At 36.0% G+C, this 20,289-nt stretch overlaps 1 protein-coding gene and 1 long non-coding RNA gene across 3 annotated transcripts; both read left to right on the top strand.

The window, feature by feature from the left end:
* Positions 1-338: 338 nt before the first annotated feature.
* Positions 339-2,360, top strand: LOC122319191 (trichome differentiation protein GL1-like). Its single transcript, XM_043137146.1, has 3 exons — positions 339-599; positions 714-843; positions 1,485-2,360. Exons 1-3 carry the CDS (start codon positions 464-466, stop codon positions 2,161-2,163), a joined length of 945 nt encoding a protein of 314 aa, XP_042993080.1. The 5' UTR covers positions 339-463; the 3' UTR covers positions 2,164-2,360.
* Positions 2,361-3,269: 909 nt separating this feature from the next.
* On the top strand, positions 3,270-12,740 carry LOC122319397. 2 transcript variants are annotated; one of them, XR_006245073.1, is made up of 9 exons: positions 3,270-3,820; positions 8,125-8,196; positions 8,314-8,414; positions 8,511-8,779; positions 10,808-10,883; positions 11,276-11,377; positions 11,461-11,548; positions 11,883-11,950; positions 12,038-12,740. It is a non-coding gene; the product is annotated as an uncharacterized LOC122319397 (long non-coding RNA). The 2 variants fall into 2 exon arrangements; XR_006245072.1 differs by having other exon boundaries at positions 8,314-8,779.
* The last annotated feature ends 7,549 nt before the right edge of the window (positions 12,741-20,289 follow it).

Here is a 20,289-nt window from a genome sequence, read left to right as displayed (position 1 = left end):
TTCTCATTACCTCCTCATTTTTTATTTTTTTTTCTTTTGTTTTTGTTTTTTCAAATTTATTTATATATTTAATGCAATTGCCTCCGGCTTACCACTTTAATCATTCTGATTAGTTATTTCTTATTCAGTAAAAATAAAAAGAAAAACTTTACTCGTTATCTCTATATAATACATATATATATTTTTTTATTTTTAAATATTTTATTAAATATACTATATATGAATAATGAGGTAAAAGAATTCAAATAATTTAAAAGAAATAAAATAAAAAATAAATATAATATATAATGTGCAAGAACCTGGAATGATAAAACACTAGTAAAACTCAAACAAGAAAGAAGTAAAAGGACACGCCCTTCTATAAAAGATCAGACACCTTCCCAAACATGTGGATCGTGATCTTGTGTCGCAACAAAAAACACAACGAAGTACGTACAAGGTAAAAAAACACCCTGATCTTGAGATGGGCAGAAGTTCTCGAATCCGTTCGAAGGACGGACTAACCAAAGGAGCATGGTCTGCTCTCGAAGACGAAATCCTCGTAGGTTATGTCAAAACCCATGGAGAAGGAAAATGGAGTAACCTTGCCAAACAAACAGGTACTTGAGAAGATCGATCCTAAAATTCTATGCATGAGTTCTTTCGAGTTCCTAGAATTCACCCACGACATATTATATATATGTTTTCTTTTGATGTATGGATGTCTGGTGCAGGGCTCAAGAGATGTGGAAAGAGTTGCAGACTTCGTTGGCTGAATTACCTTAGACCAGACATAAAGAGAGGGAACATTTCAGAAGACGAAGAAGAACTAATCATGAGGATGCACAAGCTCTTAGGCAACAGGTACTACTACTTTTGCAATTGAGGAATGCTACACAACCTCTCAACACTCCATACTCTAATTTTTTTTAATTTTTTTAATATATTTTTTTTGAATTTATTCTTTTTAAATTAATTTAATTCTTTTATTCATTATTTATATATTAAATATTTGATAAAAGATAAAATAATAAAAATTAAAAAAAATGTGAAGTGAAGAGTATTAGGAGGTTGTGAAGATTTTTTCTTTGCAATTAATAGATTATACTTCCTAATTATAATCAGAAATATATTTCTAATAAATATTTATAGAACACTGCTGCAGTCATTGAAATTTGGTCTTAAAGAAAGACCGGTAGTACTTGGTATGAAAAGAGTAGGTCTTGGTACTTCGATATCATATCAATAAAGGAGGTATTTTTGTCTGAAAAGAAAAAAAGGAAATACCGATAGTTCAATTTATTTTTTTAAACTTCTTAAATATTAAAAAAAATCATAAAATCATAAAAGAAATTATTTATTTAACTATTAAGAAAAGAAAAAAAAAAAAACACTAACAATCTATAGATTTTATCGGTGATATTTCCTCTGTAGGAATTTCATTTATCATATTTATATCAACCCAACAGTACTACTGACACAACATTATTACGCAATATTTGCAGATGGTCTCTGATTGCAGGAAGGCTGCCAGGAAGAACGGATAATGAGATCAAGAATTACTGGAACTCCTATATAGCCAAGAAGGCGAAAGATCAGTTCCCATCAACAAGGTCTGTTGAGATTATTGACAAAAAGGCAGACGTTAGAGTTGATCTTCACGGTGGCGTGGCGCTGTCCTGTGGTGTCTGTCCGCAGCAGCAAGGGAAGGAAGACGTCATTCAATTAAATCCAGACATGAAGAACGCGGCATTAACAGGACCTTTATCTGGCAACGGCTTAACCAAACCCAAGCTAGAACTATCAAAATCAAGTGTCGGGCAGCTGTCATCAACGTCCGGGGAAGTAGAAAACACGCCGACGAGCTTCATTCTGGACTTTAGTTCGGAGGAGTTTTGCAACATGCTTGATTACGATTTCGCGAAGCTCAATGACGCTAATATAAACGAGTCGAAAAACGCGATCGAAGGCGATAGCAGCGGCGCTCTTCTTAATCCTCCATTATCGCAGGAAATTACGGAAAAAAATGGCGACATGGGTAGTAGTAGCAGTGCCGCTGCAGGTGACCAACCTAATAATAATTATAATATGGTTTCTGCTGCAGATTTATTTCAGCCATTGTTTCTAGATTCAAATGATGGTTGGCAGCTTGGAGATGATATAGACATTTTGTTCTCCAACTAGCTAAAGTTGGTTACACCAAATGTTGAGTTTTTGTATTCTGAATTTAACCTTTGTATCAGTTCATGTCTGAGATATCATCCCATCTGCTTAACTAATAGCAGACTGGCCCTAAATAATTCTGTTTGGCATTTAAAGGTGCTAGAATATTTGTGCAACTTCTTGGAAATCTACAAAATCATATGATTGATTTGATAAGCGGATTGGATATCTACTTTAAAAACAAAGCTTTTTAGCAAAAAATACCTTTCTCTATTTGAAATCAGTTCGTCAATTCCTCTATTTGATGCAGCGTTTATGTGGATTTAATTGTATTTTGCTATGACGTGCTTGTGAAGCAATAATCAAATAATCAATGTGTGGTTTGGGAAATGAATAATATTTACAGATGCTGACAGTGAAAGCTAAAAGAAAAAGAAAAATAAACATTTAACAATTGCAGCCTCGATTATTTCAGAATGAGATCCTTCTGACAATTGCTTGAAAGGTTGTTAATCAACCCTCAGCCCCTTCTAGAATATTAGATATATACATTCTCCCCCACTTTCAGAAACTCTGCCAGGGCAGATTACATTGGGATCATTGTTGATGAACTATTTGCCTTAAATAGTTAATTGTCGTTACCTTTTACACTACAAGTGATTTTATTTTTTTGGTGGGATTATAGTGATAAATATGAATAGAGGAGGCTAATTTAGATGGTTTTGGTGGGCAAAAATACTTATGGTAGCCCACAAAATTGTGCTTTTTGTGGCAATTGAATCTGAGAGAGCATTCTTGAGAAAAACCAGTATGTAAAGAAGGTTACACAACATTAAATGAGAGGTTGCGAAATGCCTCTCAACTCCATTATGTTGAAAAATAGAAGCCTGAGGCATTATTACTAGGGTCTAGAGAACTTAGATATATCTTTACAACCTTATAGGACAATATTCAAGCTCCGAGTTTGGGAAGATAAAAAGCAAACATGTCTTTTATGAAGATGGTTTGGAATTTGGCCTTTACTTTTTGGAGGGCCCTTGGTCTTATTAGTCTCTAGGTCCTACTAATACTATTACTTCCCCATAGGCAAGTATATTCATGTTTTTTGAATGAGAAAGAGAAAATGATCCGTGAAGTGTTCTGTGGTAGGTATCTCGGATATTATAGTTGTAGGATTGCCCATAAGGAAACTTAAGAGGTTAAAACTGGTTCTTCGGAGTTGGAACAAGGAAGTTTTTGGGCATGTTGATAACCATATTTGAGAGCTTGAGGGAAAAGTTTAATTATTAGAAGAGTTTCTTCAACAAAATTTCTCTTACGAAGTGGATGCTGATTTGACAGTGGCTAGGAATGATCTTGAGTTGTGGGCTCATCGAGAAGAGATGAGGTTAGCACAACAAGCAAAAAAAAGGTGGCTTGAGGAGGGAGACCAAAACTCTAAGTTTTTCCATGCAGTTATTGCTCAACGGAGGAATCAGGTTTGTGTAAGCATATGAGACTACCAGATGGGTCTACACTTGACTCTCCTGAGATGGTAAATGAAGGTGCGACAACCTATTTTGAACAGTTTTTGACTATTGATGTGGAGGTGGAGGAACCTGCGTTGGAAGATATTATTTAGCCAGTGTTGTCTCTACAGGATATTGAAGGGCTGTCTTCTCTTCCCATGGAGCAAGAGGTAAGGGATGCTTTTTTATCGGTCAATGTTAATAGTAGTCCTAGGTCGGATGAGTTTGGTTCTCTCTTTTTCACTTCTTGCTAGAATATTGTTAGAACGGATGTAATGGATGCTGTGAGGGATTTCTTTCATGGTATTGATCTGCCTAGGTTCTATACAGCGTCGTTTATTGTCCTCATTCTGAAAGTTAAAGATCCCCCTTCGTTCGATAAGTTTAGGCCAATCAGCTTGTGTAGCGTTGTCTATAAAGTATTCTCCAAGTTGCTTGTGAATCGACTTGCTACGGTTCTTAACAAAATAGTTTCTCCGGAGCAGGGTGTGTTTGTTAAAGGTAGGAGTATTTTTCAGAATATTTCTCTTACGCAATTGATCAAATCTTTGCATAAGAAATCTAGAGGGGGTAATGCAATGGTCAAAATTGATATGAGTAAGGTGTATAACAGGGTGAATTGGAAGTTTATGAAGATAGTGCTATGGGTGTTTGGGTTTCCAGATGGTTTTTGCAATCTGATTTTTAATTGTATTGTGACTCCGTGGTATTCATTTATGACGAATGGTTCGTTAAAATGTTTTTTTAAATCTAAAAGAGGTCTCTGTTAGGGGATCTTTTATCTCCGTACTTGTTCATCCTGATGGAGGAAGTTTTTTCTAGCTTGATCATCTATAGAGTGGCGGATGGGAGGATTGGTTTGTATTCTTTGCCTGTTAAGGGTCCGGTTGTTTCTCACTTGTTTTCCGCTAATGATGTTGTGGTATTTACTAATGCTTCTAAAAAATCTGTTCATGAGTTGCTTGGTGCTATCAAGATGTATGAAGCATGGTCTGGCCAACTGGTTAGTTTTGAAAAATCTGCTATTTATTTTTCAAAGTTTCTGTCGGCTAGACGCATTAGAGAGGTAATTGTTGAGACTAGATTTTCAGAGGGATCATTTCCTTTTACTTATCTGGGAGTGCCTATTTTAGATGGAAGAATGAAGATTTCTCATTTTGATGGATTGGTTGAAAAAGTGTCTAAAAAATTAGCAGGTTGGAAGAATCAGCTTCTTTCTCAGGGGGGCAAGCTTATTTTGTTCAAGCATGTCCTAGCAAGTTTGCCTATACATATTTTGTCTATTTCTCATGTGCCAAAGACTGTTATTAGGAAGCTAAATAATTTGATTGCTTCCTTCTTTTGGGGTGAGGTTAATGGGGTGGGGAAGAGGAAATGGAGGTCATGGAGAAGGGTGTGTGCTCCTGTAGAGGAAGGAGGAGTTGGAGTGCGAGATTTGGTAGGGGTGCAACAGGCCTTGTTTCTTAAACTAGCTTGGTAATTAGTTTCTCAAAATTCAATTTGGGCTAAGTTTTTTTGGGCAAAGTACATTAAAAATGGTTTTTTAGCTGTGGGCGAGGGGAGTTCCTTGGGATCCCCTTTTTGGAAGAATTTGGCAAGACAAATTCCTGTGTTGTTAAATAACTCAAAATGGGTGGTTCGAAAGGGAGATATTTCTCTATGGTTTGATAAATTCTTGGACTCAGGACCCTTATGCAATGCAGTTGATACTATTGTGGGTCCAGATCTGCGTGTTAAAGATTTAGTCATAGATAATGTTTTGGATGTTGATAGGATGTATCAGTTGCTTGGTGTACCTTTGGCAAGAGATGTTATGGATTCGGTGGGCTGTTTAAAACATGTCCAAGATATTCTTATATGGTTACTAGAGAAAACTGGTATGTTTACAACTAAATCGGTGTGGGAATTAATTCGTGTTAAATTACAACATTTTGACTGGTCTGGTTGGATTTGGAATAAGTGGATTCCAAAGAAATTATCCATGTGTTTCTAGAAAGCTGGTTTTGCTTATTTACCAGTAGATGTTCAAATTCAGAAGTGCAGCATCCCTATGGTTTCATGTTGTAATTATTGTTCTGAGGGGCAGACAGAAGAGCTCGACCATGTCTTTAGTAAGGGAGAATTTGCAGCGAATGTATAGAGGAGGGTTATGGATGAGTTTGGTATTCCTTTTGTGGCTCATCAAGGATGGAAAGTTAGAGTTCAAGCCTTGTTTAATAGGGCTTCTTGGCAAAGTCAAATGGGGTTTGTTCTCAACCTGTTAGCTATTGTGGTTATTAGGCGTTTGTGGCGTAGACTCTGTTTGGCTAGGATGGAAGGTAAAAATGAATCTGTTGATATGATTGTTGCCTCTATCTTATTTTGGATTAAGTCACTATCTAACAAGGTAAATAAAGTTAAGAAATTGCTGGCAAATAATAGATCTTTACTTCTTCGGCTTAGTGTGAATGTTGTTCAACCAAGAGATCTAGTAGTGTAGGCTGTACAATGGGATAAACCTCCTTGGGGTCATTTAAAACTTAATTTGGATGGGAGTAGTCTTGGTAATCTAGGACCAGGTGGAGGGGGTGGAATTTTGAGAGATAGCCATGGTGATTTAATTTTTGCATTCTCCAAATATTTTGGAGTATTATGTTCTAATAATGAAGCAGAGATAAGAGCAATTATTGAAGGTCTTCGAAGGTGTAAAGAGTTGGGTCTTTATGCCATTGACATTGAAAGCGACTCTTTAGTGGTGGTTAATTGGATTTTAAATATGTCTTGTACTGTTTGGTATCTTTGAGATTATTGGGATGAATTGTCTTCTTTGTTAGTTGATTTTGATTATTCGATTAAACACTGTTTTAGAGAGGGAAATAAGGTCACTGATTTTTTGGCTAAAAGGGGTGAGTTGGAAGAAAGTAATATGATTAGAGAGGAAATTTTATTGCCTCGTGTTCTCCGTGGTTTATATAGAATGGATTGGGTGGGTTTGGCAGATATTCGTATATCTTGATTGTTGGGTTGTGGGGTTTTATTTTATAGTTGTTCTTTGGTTTTCTTTATGTTTTTTCGGGTGTTTGGCTATATTGGGAAATGTTAGTTTTGTTGTAGTTGAGCTTGTTTGGCAGATATTTGTATCTCTTGATAGTTGAGCTTGTTTCCACGGTTTTTCTCTGTCACAAGTGAGGGTGCTTTTAATAAAACTGGGGAGGGACCACTTTAACATGTGGTTGCCGATTTTTTTTTTAAAAAAAGGGTTTGCCCATAAGGTAACAAGGAAACAACTCAAGGATAATTTAATGAAAGAATAATATTGATATATATTTGATTACTTGGGAGTTGCATGTCCTCCCGATCCCACGACAAGAGTATGGGAATCACTATTGAGTTTGATATGGACTTGTCTAGATTGTTTTTTGATACTCGAGATGGTATCCTAATTGCCCAGTTCATTACGTAAAAGTATGTTCTTTATCAAGTGAAGTGGACTATACATCGTCAAGGGTAAAACTCAGATAACTAAACATATCATCCCTAGTTCACATGTTTGCATGCCCATATGGCTTAAAAAAGGTAGGTTTCTGGTTAGAAATGCAGTTCATAAAACATTTGCGGCTACTTTTGAGAATCTACGGCATACTCTCATGCATTTGCATAGACAAGCAGAACGCCGCGTGCAAGCCTGGATTGTGTGATATTTTTGTTGAAGTCTAAAATTATCAGTATTCTTATTTAGCACTCTTCAAAAGATAGAAACATTGAACTTAAATTTTTCATGTGTGTTGCATTTCCACTTTGCTGCCATTACATTCTGTTCATTGTAATAAAAATGTTGCCATTCCCAAATAAATACAGTTTCTTCCATTGGTCTGATTTAATTTTGATTAACTGCTACTAAACAAGCCACATGTTCAAAAATCTAATTTATACAAAATAAAAACCTTTTATTCATAGATCATAGAAATGAGGAATGTTTTTAGGGTTTGGTAGAGTGATGGCATAAAATCTTTTTTCAACAGTACAGGGTGTTCAACCCTTGGTCATATAGTTGACCAAGTATATTGGTTGTTATTTGATACGACCCAGGCTAGGTTTAAGAATGAATAGCATTTTAAACTAGAAAGTCAACTTATAATATTCTAATGAACCAGTTTCGGGCAACCATTGAGTACAAGAATATATTAACCATGAGGAAATGAAAGTTGAAGAAAAATAATATCTTAAACTGTACATATTGGACAATATATTAGTAAGTTTGTGGAAGCAATACAAATACATTTACCCTTGATTGCTATAAATGATGATACATATAACCAATGAGGACAGTTTTACAACTATTCTTGTTGTGAAGTTCTTAGTTACCATTCAGACTCTGAAAAATTGATCCATTTCTACCCAAATGAGCCGTGTAATTTATTTAAACTCATTGATTGTTGTTACTCTATATTTATACAAATGGTTGCCTGAATACATCTTTTCTCTTTATATATAGGCAAAAAGCTTGAGATTTGTCTATAACAGATAGCTAAAAGGCACAACATTTTCGCATTAATTTCTATTTAAGGTACGTATCGTGGCAATTTTCATACATTGGTGATTATTCCCGTTACAATAGTTGATGTTAATCATGGCATGGAAGCCATTATCCATGCTAATGTATTGTGGACTTTTTGGCTTGCAGAAACTTGTTGCGCCTCTGGTCTGTCCAAAAATCACACAAGACGATATTTAAGTGGTTCAGCAAATTGCCTACATCCACTAGAGCCAAAATTCATCGAGTTTGTATGAGATTACAAACACTCAACAATTTCTCTCTCACGTCCACTTTCTCTCTGTTTTGCCCACTTCATTTTACACAAATGAGTTCTCTTTTTATAGGAGAAGTTTCAAAGGACAAGCACTTACAATTGTTGACCAAGAGAATCGGTGCAACAATTTATGGTCCTAAATTGTTACCAGAGAATTGGGTGTCCTAATATGACAAAAGACTTTCGGTGGCTACACAGAGGACAAGGCTGCTTACAAACTGATTCATTTTTCAAATGAATGCACCTCATTCTTTGACATGAAAGACTTCCGCTATCGAATGGGCTCCAATGCACTCGACGGTGCTCAACAGTGTACAATATTGATCAAGTCCAAACAATGTTAGAACTTGATCCCTGTGACAACTTTTGTCAACATATCTGTTGGATTATCTTCAGTGCCAATATTCTAAAATTTGATGTCATCCTCTTCTAATATTTCAAGTACAAAGTGAAATCGGACATTTATGTGTTTTATTCGAGAGTGATACACTTGATTCTTAATCAAATGAATTACACTTTAACTGTTACAATAAACGATAAACTCTTGCTGCTTAAAACCCAAGTCTGTTACCTATCCCTGTAACCAAATGGCTTCTTTCACAGCTTCTGTTACAACCATGTATTTAGCCTCAATGGATGATAGTGCAATTATAGACTACAAAGTTGATCACCAACTAAATGGTCCTCTAGCCATAGTGAACACATATCCAGTTGTTGATCGGCGTCTGTTAAGATCACCTGCATAGTTTGAGTCAACATATCCAGTTATTAGACTATCTTCACTCTTCTAGAACTTCAACAATATCTATAGTCCTTAAAATATACCGTAGAATCCATTTAGTTGCATGCCAATGAGTCTTTCTAGGATTATGCATATAGCAACTAATTAAGCTAATGGCTTGGGAGATATCAGGTCGTATACATACCATGACATACATTAAGTTTCTAACAATACTTGCATATGAGACATTCCTCATGTAGTTTCACTCTTCATCATCTTTAAGAGACTGCAATGCACTGAGTTTGAAATATGGGGCCATTGAAGTACTCATCGCCTTAGTATTTGAGTCGATATTGAAGCGTTGCAGTATTCTCTTCATATACTGCTTCTGAGTACGGTGAATTGTACCTTTCACCATATTTCTGCTAATCTCCATCCCCAATATTTTTTGTACTTTTATCATATCTTTCATTTCAAACTCATGACTCAACTGAGTTTTTAAACGATTTATCTCCCCCTTACTTTTACATGCAATTAACATATCATCTACATATAAAAGCAAATAAATGAAAGATCCATTTGTAAGTTCTCTGAAATATACACAGTGATCGTATTGGCAACGAGTGTATTTCAGGTCTATCATAAAGCGGTCAAACCGCTTATACCATTGCCGATGTGACTATTTCAAGCCATAAAGTGACTTCTTTAGACTGCAGACCAATTTTCTTTTCCTGCTTCTTTAAAACCTTCTGGTTGAGACAGATAAATCTCCTCTTCTAGATTTTCATGTAAGAAAGCTGTTTTTACATCAAGCTGTGCTAACTCAAGATTATTTTGTGCAACCAAAACTAGCAATATCCGAATGAATGAGTGCTTCACAACAGGAGATAATACTTCACTGTAGTCAATTCCCTCTGTCTAAGCGTAGCCCTTGGCTACTAATCTAGCTTTGTATCGTATTTCATTTTTAGCAGCTTGATCATCTTTTTGATTAAAGATCCACTTACAGCCAATTGACTTCTTTCCTTATGGAAGTGGCACAAGCTCCCAAGTCTGGTTTTGGTGAAGAGATTGCATCTTTTCATTCATTGCCTTTGTCCATTCAACTCGTTCATTAAATTGTATGGCTTCTCTGTAAGTGGTTGGGATCTCATCCCTTTCAACTCGTAGTGCATATGTTACATAGTTTGCAAAACGTGTCAGTACACTTTTCTCTCGTTTCGGCCTGTTGGTTGCTATTGATTCGGGTTGACTTGGAGGTACTGTGACTGGACTATCAACCTTATCTTGTACACTTGAAAAGCTTTAAAGGCGTTAAGCAAGTAGTTGTTTTCTCTGTCAGGTATGGCTGGGAAGTACATTTTGTCTATCAATTTCATTTTGGTTCTTGGTTATAAGCTTTTGGAGGCCATTTTTGGTATCTTCTACGATGAAGTTTCCTCTCTAAGGATTTATTTTTCGCATGACATCGTGGTTCTGTAATTTGAATATGGACCACGACTTGATAGGAGTAGGTAGTTGAGATGCTTTTAAATTTGGTAAATTATATTGGCTTTGATATAATATATTTTGTGTATATTATGTGAAATTTTGTTTTGTTGTATATAGAATGAGTATCTCATTATGATAATTTTGTTGCCTTTCAGACCTGTAACAAACTTCGATGAGGTTACCTTCCATTTTATTGACTGCACACATAACTACTTGCAGTCCAAATCACAGGTAAAATTAGTCATGCTCTATTTCATGCCTGTGGTGGTTGCATTCATCATGTATCTGATCCCTTGCATATTCTACAATTGTTTCGCCCACTAAGAATGATAGGAATAACATAGCTATTCCCATAATTTAATACATTATGTGGTTGTGGATGTCATAATGTAATATATATTCAACTGAAAGTTATTAAAATTATTTAACTGTGGCTTCAAAATTGAAGTGGAACTCCTATTTGCAAGTTATGCTAAGGGGCTTCGATTTGTGGGCATGCCAAAATTTGGACATTGCTTAATGTTATGGTTTACAGGTTCATTCATTGTCTTTAGCATAGACTCATGATGTCTATATATTTTAATTTGTATATTGATGATGTATGCATTTTGTCTTGGTCGAAGCTGGAAGGAGTTACCCCAACCCAGACGCAGCTAGTGGAGACATCTCTCAGTCCTTCAGTGAAGAGTGCATCAAGTGAATATCTGACAGCCCCATCTAGTCAAGTATGATGTGAATGGAATTTCTCTTTTTAGGTATTCTTGTTTGGTTCATGTTTGGAATAACATCCTAGTTCTCTCTTTTGTAGTTCTTTGGGCCATCCAGCATTGATGGGGGGGGGGGGTCAAGAGCTGTGATCAATTGGTCCTTGACTATTTGCAGCAACCTGCAAGCATGTGAGTCGTCAAATTATACAGATTCTCTTTCGAATCAAATTTCTGTTTGGTTATTGTTGACTCATTTTACTAAGATGGCTTAGTGCAATATGAATCTACCTGGAGAAGTAGTTTTGCTACTGAAAATTATCTCCCTATGAGGTTTTATCTATATCTTTGCATTATAAAGTTTGTTTATTAGCTATTCTTCCAAAACGATTTTGCACTCTCTCAACTTCAGAATTTAAGTATAGGGTTTGATTGTCAGTTCCAATCAATTATTGTCAATTTATCATTTGATACTAGCAATTATACTGAACTCTTTTTGGGATCTGTTCATGAATGCATTATGCAGTGGATAGGAAAAGGGGTACATTGGGATGAGCTTTCACAGCAACTAAAAATTCCTGTGGAGAAGATCATGTAATCTCTCACACCATCTCTATATCTTGAACAATTTCACATGTTTTTCCTTTGATGAATATGTTATTTCCTACTCTTCTATTCCAGGGAATCTATTAGGTCTCTTGAAGAGGAGGGTTTGATATACTCCACCATCGACGAGTTTCACTACAAGTCAACTCAGTGACGTGGATACTCAGATTAAAATGAGCTAAAATATTAGTCTTCTCTCTCTCTTTTTCTCTCTGAAAAAGAGGAGGTGAATGTGTGTGAGTGTGAGTGAGGCGTAAGGGGTCAGATGGTGGTTATAACAGTAAGGAGAGAGGAAGATTCTGCATAAGGGTAGAAGGGTGAGCTTTCATGGTGGTTGGCAGATGTGAACGGGGGTGGTTACAAAGCAGGAGTAGGGACAAATGAAGGAACTAGAGGAAAAGTGGAGGAGGCTTCGACTAACGGAAGGGGAGGCATCTGATATTATATTTGAGGAAGATGAAGAATTGAAATACAAGGAAGGGAGAAGCATAGTGGGGAAGGTCTGTTCGCAGAGAATTATCAGCAAGGAGGTGTTGAGCTCAACCTTGGCTAAAGTGTGGAGAGTTAGCTAGGCAGCACAATTTTTGGAGGTATGTCCAAACACTTGTAATAGCCCCCCCCCCAAAAAAAAAAAAAAAAAAAAAAGAAGCCCAGCCCATGCGTAATGGCCCAACCTCCCCAACCCTTATTCCTTCCTTTTCTCCCCCTTCCCGTAGCTTCTCAAATCTTCCTACAATTATCTTCCCCCTATCTCATCACCTTGTATGTCCCCCTTATCTCCTTACCTCGAACACCCCCCCCCCCCCCCGGGAAATCATATCATTTCTTCATTTATTCCACCATTTCTCTATCTCTCCCTACCCTCCATATTTTACTCTTCCTCTTCAATTCACAAACACAAACCCTCAGTTTCTTCTCTCTCTCCTCTCTCTCTCTCTCTCTCTCTCTCTCTCTCTCTCTCTCTCTATATATATATATATATATATCAATAATCCCCTCATCGTATACATACATATATATATAAATATTCTTTTCTTTTCTTTCTCTCTCTTTAAACAGTAAAAATATTCTCTTTATATGTCTCTCTATCATTAACCTCCTCTCACAGCCACTAGTTTGTGTTGTTTCAACACTGCCAACAACAGTTTTAGGTAAACTCTCATCCTTGATAATTGGTTTATTTAAGTAATCTTGTAGATAAAGTTTGTAAATTTTAAAGTTGTGAATTGTTGAGAATATACCTAGTGTATTATGTTGTTAGGATGTATGGAATATGAAATTTATATTCAACCATGGGTGGTGGGTATTACCTATTATTAATCTAGGTTATGTCTATGTTTTATGGGTGAGTATAGACGTTATTTATGTTGGGTTATTAAGAAAATAGAGGTACTTTACTTTCTGTCCAGAAGCTAAATTACAACCTAGAAATTTGGGAGTTTTTCCATTTTGAAGGATAATCTTTTAAAACAAGTTTAGACTCATGATGATTGAGGATTGTAGAAAATTTTAGAGTTAAGTGAGATAATTTTTAGAGTTGAAGTTGACTGATTATAATGACCTTGAAATAGGTTTCGAGTGATGTTGACAAAGGAATATCGTGACTATTTTAGCCATAAATCAAGGTAAGTGGCTCTTTAAGGGGTTTTTACAAAAAGAAATGATTGGTTTGTTTGGAATGGTACACTTTGGTTTTATAATTCAAACTTGAGTAAACTTTGGATTTATGCACATTCATATGCTATTTTTTTTTTTTTTTGGCTTAGCTTGTAGGATTTGTGCAAATTTTGTAATGGTTGGAAGGGTTGAAAAATGATATATGTTTTTATCAAATTGAAGGTTAAAGGTGAGCAGGCTATTTATTCTTGAGCCCATGATATAAATGTCTTTGTGACATATTCGATGTCCCTTGTTATCTTTGTGGTATATTTGATGCCCCTCACGATATGATATTTTTGTGGTAGATGCCCCTCGAGGCATGATGTCTTTGTGGCATGATATCTTTGTGTTATATTGGTTATTTTCTATTATCATGTGGCCTTGAATATGATATTTGGCTGAATATAAAAGTTGAGATGAAATTGTATTGCTCACTTTATTTGGTTAGAACTCATTCACTCTCTTATAGTGAAGAAAATTGTCAACTCCCACACCCCCATTAAATTTCTACTTACTGAGTATGTGACAGCTTACCACTTCATTCATAACTTTTTTCAGTGCTGTAGAAAGTTCCTCCCTTTAAAGTGATAGTTGTGGAACTTATAAAGATTTCAGAGGGGACTTGGTTGATCACTTGAGGTTGGTTTTGTTACTTGGAAATGGTTTTGATTGTACAAAGAGTGTTCTTTTGGTCATACTTTAGTTATTTTACAGTTTTTGGTTGGAGGATCTGTTTTGTAAATATTTGAGAATTTAATGGCTCTAGTTGAACTTGTAAATGTGTTGGTGAGGATCATTGTATTATAGTTGTGAACACTTTGAATTTATGTATATGATACATGTTGTAAATAGGGAGAAAGTTATAATAATATAGACGGAACTTTGTCCGTTTATAGTTTTGGGTTTGGGGCATTACACACTTTTGTTATTACCTTTGGAACTGAGGCTGCTAAGGAGAGAGTATGGGAGGGGAGACCTTGGTTATTTGATAATAGACTGCTAGCGATGAAGTCTTTTGATGGTTTCACCCCACCTTCAAGGATGTTGTTTGATTCGGAGAGCTTTTGGATTAGAATGCACAGATTACCCTTAGCTTATATGAACAAAGGTCGAGGTGAACAAATAGGTGGGACTGTGGGTCAAGTGGAAATGGTAGATACGCAGGAAGATGGGAGTGGGTGGGGGAATTTCCTGAGAGTGCAAATAAGGTTAAACATAATGTTTCCTATTTCAAGGGGAAGAACAATCAAGGTTAAAGGGGAGAGCATATGGGTGTCTTTCAGTTATGAAAAGTTGCCTAAGATCTGCTTTGATTGTGGTCGCATAATGCATGGTGAGAAAGGTTGTGAAAAGAAAGGAGGGAGTGAGCAATGGGATGAGCAGTTTGGGGTTTGGTTGAGAGCTAGTCAAGGGATGAGAGGGAAATGTTACAATAAGAATTTATATGAGGAGAGGGAAGGAGTTGAAAACATGAGTAAACAAGGATGTGGAAAGAATGAGAAAACAGTAGGAAGGTCAGATGGGGGTAGGGTAAATATCAATAAAGGGAGTCAGGAAGGCAGGGATATACAAGAGATGAGAGGAAAAGAAACTAAAGGGGGGGTAGGGGAGAGGGAGATCATTGTGCAGGGTAGGGGAAGGGTAGAGGGGGAATGTGTGAACAACAAAGAGAAAGGGTTAGGTGAGACTGAAAGCCAGATTTCTTTGGTTGATTTGGAGGTGAAAATTGGAGGAAGAGAGAAAGAGATTGAGCAGTCAGTGAGAAAGGAGGAGGAAACAGGAAATAAGGGAATTCACAATCTTAAGAAAGGGACTTGGAAGAGAAGGGCTAGAGCAAAGGGGTGTAATGAGTTGGAGGAGGGCTGGGTAGGGAGTGGAAATAAAAGAAGTATGGAGGTGTAGGAGGGGGAAAATCTAACAGACAAAGGAAAAAAGGTTAGGAGGGAGGATAGGGTGATGGGGTCTGAAGTTTCAAACTTTGTGGCGAAGGCTGAAAATCAGCCTTGCCAATCATCATGAAAATCTTAAGTTGGAACTGCCGAGGATTGGGGAACTCTCGGACAGTTCAAGATCTCTGCAGTTTAGCAGAGAGGAATAAACCCAATGTCATTTTCATTATGGAAAAAAATAATGGAGGGGACAGGTTTGAAAGGTTAAGAAGGAGACTGAAGTGCTGTGGCTGTTTTACAGTGAACTCACTTATGAAAGGGGGTGGTTTACTATTACTATGGGATGATAGAGTGAATATTGAGATTGTGAATTACTCACAAAGGCATATTAATGCTTAGGTTTGAGATGAAGAAACATGGGAGAATTGGCTGTTCATTGGGTTCTATGGGCAGCTTGAGGTTGGGAAGAGGAAGGAAGCTTGGGATTTTTTAGCATCTTTGAAACCAGAGGGGTCGAAGGGGTGGTGTTTAGTGGGGGATTTTAACGACATACTTACAAATGATGAAAAAGAGGGAGGGAGACTAAGGCCTGAAAAACAAATGGAGGCCTTTAGAGAAGTTTTATCAAGTACCGATCTACATGATTTGGGGAGGAAGGGGGAGAAGTTCACATGGAGCAACATGCATGGGGATGAAACAATTACCAAAGAGAGATTAGATAGAGCAGTTGCAAACTCAAAGTGGTTGGATGTTTATAATGAAGTGTGGGTGGATGTCTTACCTGTAGCAGCCCGCTAGAAATTCAATTGTGGAATTTCTATTAACTTTAGGAACCTTATGAAAAATTTATAAGCTTTCACAAATCCATTAATCATATAGGTTTTAGTCTAACTACATAGTTAGTGTTATTACTCATTATGGTATCAGAAGTGTGTTTTTGATTATTGGAGATAGTTAGAAGTGTCTAAATGTATTATGGTTTGTGCCATTAGACTCGGAGGGTTATTTAAGGTCTTATGGCGCAATAACACTTTTTCATATTTTCGGACGAAACGTCTGTTCAAAATTGTGGATATTATTGGATAAAAATATCTTGAACTAATTTTTTTGGATATTATTGGATAAAAATATTTTAAACTAATTTTGTGGATATTATTGGATAAAAATATTTTAAACTAATTTCGTGGATATTATTGGGTAAAAATATCTTGAGTTGATTTTTGTAGATATTATTAGGTAAGAGAGTCCTACACTCCACTCTTACTTCGGGTAAGAGAGTCCTACACTTAACTCTCATTTCGGATAAGAGAGTCTTACACTTAATTCTCACTCCAGCCTCATCTCTTCCATATATCATCTATAAGTATCTCCAGCCACCCCTCCCCACGAAATTATCTTCATTTACACTTTCCATTGAAAGAATACCAAACACTCTCTCTCGGACAGCTTTTAGGTGTTCTTTTATATGCCCATTTCAAAACTTTTATAAGTATTTTATCATAAAGTCTCCTTCATATAAGTTGTTCCTTTTTTAGTCTAGTTTACGTGGATACCTAATTTATCCCATTTGAAAATCATTTGGTCAGTCAAATATTGTATAAACTATAGAAAGGTCATTCTGGGAGATAAACTGGAGAATATGTTATAGTTTGGAGTTTTTGACCAAGCTAATGGATAGATATTGGTCTAAAATTTTTATGGAGTATTTTTAACATGTGTATATGATTATTGGTTGAGGATTTTTGCATGATTAAAGGTTTTGATGAAATATTTTCTTAGATTTAGAAACTTAGAAACTGGAAGAGGAAAAACAGTTTCTGTTTTGAGAAAGTTTAACTCTTTGGTGGTCTAAACCTATTCCAATGATTTTGATAATTTTATTGGAGGATCCTAAGCATCTTATATACATTTTATATTATTATTTTGAAGATATTTGATATTAGTTTCAAAGATATAAAATTTTATGTAAAGAGATATTCAAATAAGCCAAAGTGTGGATGTTTTTGGCTAAATTTATGTTTTGGTTAATTTTTAATCATGTGATCTTGAATTAAAAGCTTATATATGTTTTAGGACATCTTTTTAAACCATGTGATGGTTTGGTTTGAAGATCACATCTTTATAAGTCATAGATCGAAAGGTTAATCAAAACAAGTTAGAAACAAAAATCAATAGAAATATCATATGAGAATTTCGGCCCTATGAAGTTTTAATAGTTGTAATTAGTTTTAAATTTTTATAAATTGATATTTGAGTTGAGAATAAAATTTACATGAGGCATGTAAATTTTGGTACTTTTGGAGTTAGTATGCAAAATCTTTAAGTTATGGGTAAAACGGTCATTTTTCTACATGTAGAGAGTAAAATGGAAATTTTACTCTTTAAGTTAGTATTTTTCATATTTTAAGTTATTAGTGATTTATTACTAACTTTTAGAATCACTAATTACAGTTCCTCGTGATCGCGCTTGAGGTTTTTATAAGAAATGCGGAGATCGAGGTAACTTAACTTTTAACTTACTAGCAGTCTACTGTGTATGTGTGCTAAGTAAAGGAACTATAGTGTATGTATGTGTGTTATCATATATGTCATGCCATGTCAAGTTATCACGTAATTGTCTATTATACAGAATTTATTATGTCATCAATTTTTATCTGTTACATAATATATTCTATCATGTATTACTGTACATTACAAATACGTCATGCTAAGTATGTCATCTATTACATGTATGTCAAGTCATGTAATATTCACTGTTGCAAGTATGTCATGTTAAATATGTTGTCTATTATATGTTATGCCATGTTACGAAATGTTTCTATCTCAAGTTGGTCATGTATTTTAAGTTATGTTCAAGTCAAGTTATGTTACGTCAGGGCTTCAGTCCCTTCGTATTCCAGTCATATTTCATCTCGAGTACATTCAGTTTCGTGGGGTCCACAATATCTATGGCACACGAAGTATGGGGTCACAGCAATTGTGATACATACATTATGTGAGACACAGTAATTGTGACGTATAGAATACATGGAGCCACAACAACTGTGGAGTATGTATTTACACGTAGAATACATGGGGCCACAACAACTGTGGAGTATGTATTTAACTGCATTGTGATGTGTAGAATACATGGAGCCACAACAACTGTGGAGTATGTATTTACACGTAGAATAAATGGGGCCACAACAACTGTGGAGTATGTATTTTTCATGTTAAGTCAAGTTTCAGATCAATTTCATGCTAAGTCAAGTTTCAGATCAAGTTCATGTCAAGTCAAGTTTCAGAACAAGTTCATGATAAGTCAAGTTTTATATCATGTTCATGTTATATCAATTATTCTATGTTGTACACCAAGTTATGCTTTAATTACTTATGAATTTGATTATGTATTTATACTTTTACTGTCATCCATGCATCATTAGCCTGTGTGGAAGTTTTTTGTTAACTTGCTGAGATTTGTAATCAAATCTCACTGTGGTAGTTCCAACTACCATTCCTCCCGAATGGTAGATCTTGTTACAGGACCTGAAGAAGAATCAGGAGCTGACCAAGTAGATACAGTTGACTGAGCGACGATGCGATGTCAATGTTAATATAGTAGTTAACATAAATTACTACTTGTACTATGGAGTTGCATCTTCAGTACTTTTTGGATCATAAGCATTTTGGACTAGTGTTGTGATCTTAGTTGTTCAATAGGTCTATATATATGAAGTATGTTTTAAGCATTTGGGATATTTTCAGTTTGGTGCATAGTATTGCTAAAGACAATAATTTATCTGCTGCGAATATTGCATATTGTTAGATACATGTTAGAAACATTGCATCTTATATGTCATGAACGGGAGCAGGTAACCTTGTGTTGCATGTCTTGACACTTCAAATGTCCGTCCAATCCCAAACGAAATTTGGGGGCATCACATTACCTGCAAGAACCTCAGACCACAAGCCTCTGCTGGTTCATGTGGTGAAAGGAAGGAGGATGTGTTGGGTGAAAAAAAGGGGTTCAAGTATGAAGCAAGTTGGGCACTATAGGAGGATTGTGAGGAGGTAGTAAGAGAGGGTTGGAAAAAGGATGGAAGGGACATGAATCCTCTAGAAAAAGTGAATGGTTTGTTAAATAATAGTAAAAAGGCTTTGATGAGATGGGTTAGACAAAGAAGGAGAGGGGGAGAAAGAGAGATAGAGGAAAAAACAGCAAGCTTAAAGCAACTTCAGGCAGTTGAGAGTCACCAAAATGTTACTGAGATTAGGAAAGTAAAAGAGGAGTTAAGCAAGCTTTTGGAGCAGGAGGACATAAAGTGGAGACAGAGGGCCAAGGTTAATCGGTACAAGCATGGAGATAAAAATACAAAAAATTTTCACGCTTGTGCTAATCAAAGAAGGAAGAGGAACTTAATAAGGCAGGTCACCAATGAGAATAATAGAGTGGTTAGTGGAAGCAGAGAGATTGAAAGCACTTTTAGTCATTATTTTGAGAAATTGTTCAGTTCCACACTTCCCACAAGTGCTGACTTAGAAGAGTGTTTGAGAAGCATGGAGCCAAGGGTGTCTGGGGAGATGAATGGGCAGTTAGTAAAGGATTTCACTAGAACTAAAATAGAAGAGGCTGTAAAACAAATGTCCCCACTGAAGTCTCCTGGTCCAGATGGATTTGGTGCCCGTTTCTACCAAAACCACTGGAGTTTGGTGGCGGATGAAGTTTGTGAGGCTGCTTTGTCAGTGCTCAAGAATGGTAATTCTTGGATTCTCTCTCTTAATTACACTTACATAGTGTTG

This window comes from Carya illinoinensis, chromosome 8, assembly GCF_018687715.1.
Source record: "Carya illinoinensis cultivar Pawnee chromosome 8, C.illinoinensisPawnee_v1, whole genome shotgun sequence".
NCBI classification, from domain to species: Eukaryota; Viridiplantae; Streptophyta; class Magnoliopsida; order Fagales; family Juglandaceae; genus Carya; species Carya illinoinensis.
Note: the sequence above shows the minus strand (reverse complement) of the source record. Positions and strands in the feature narration are given on the sequence as shown.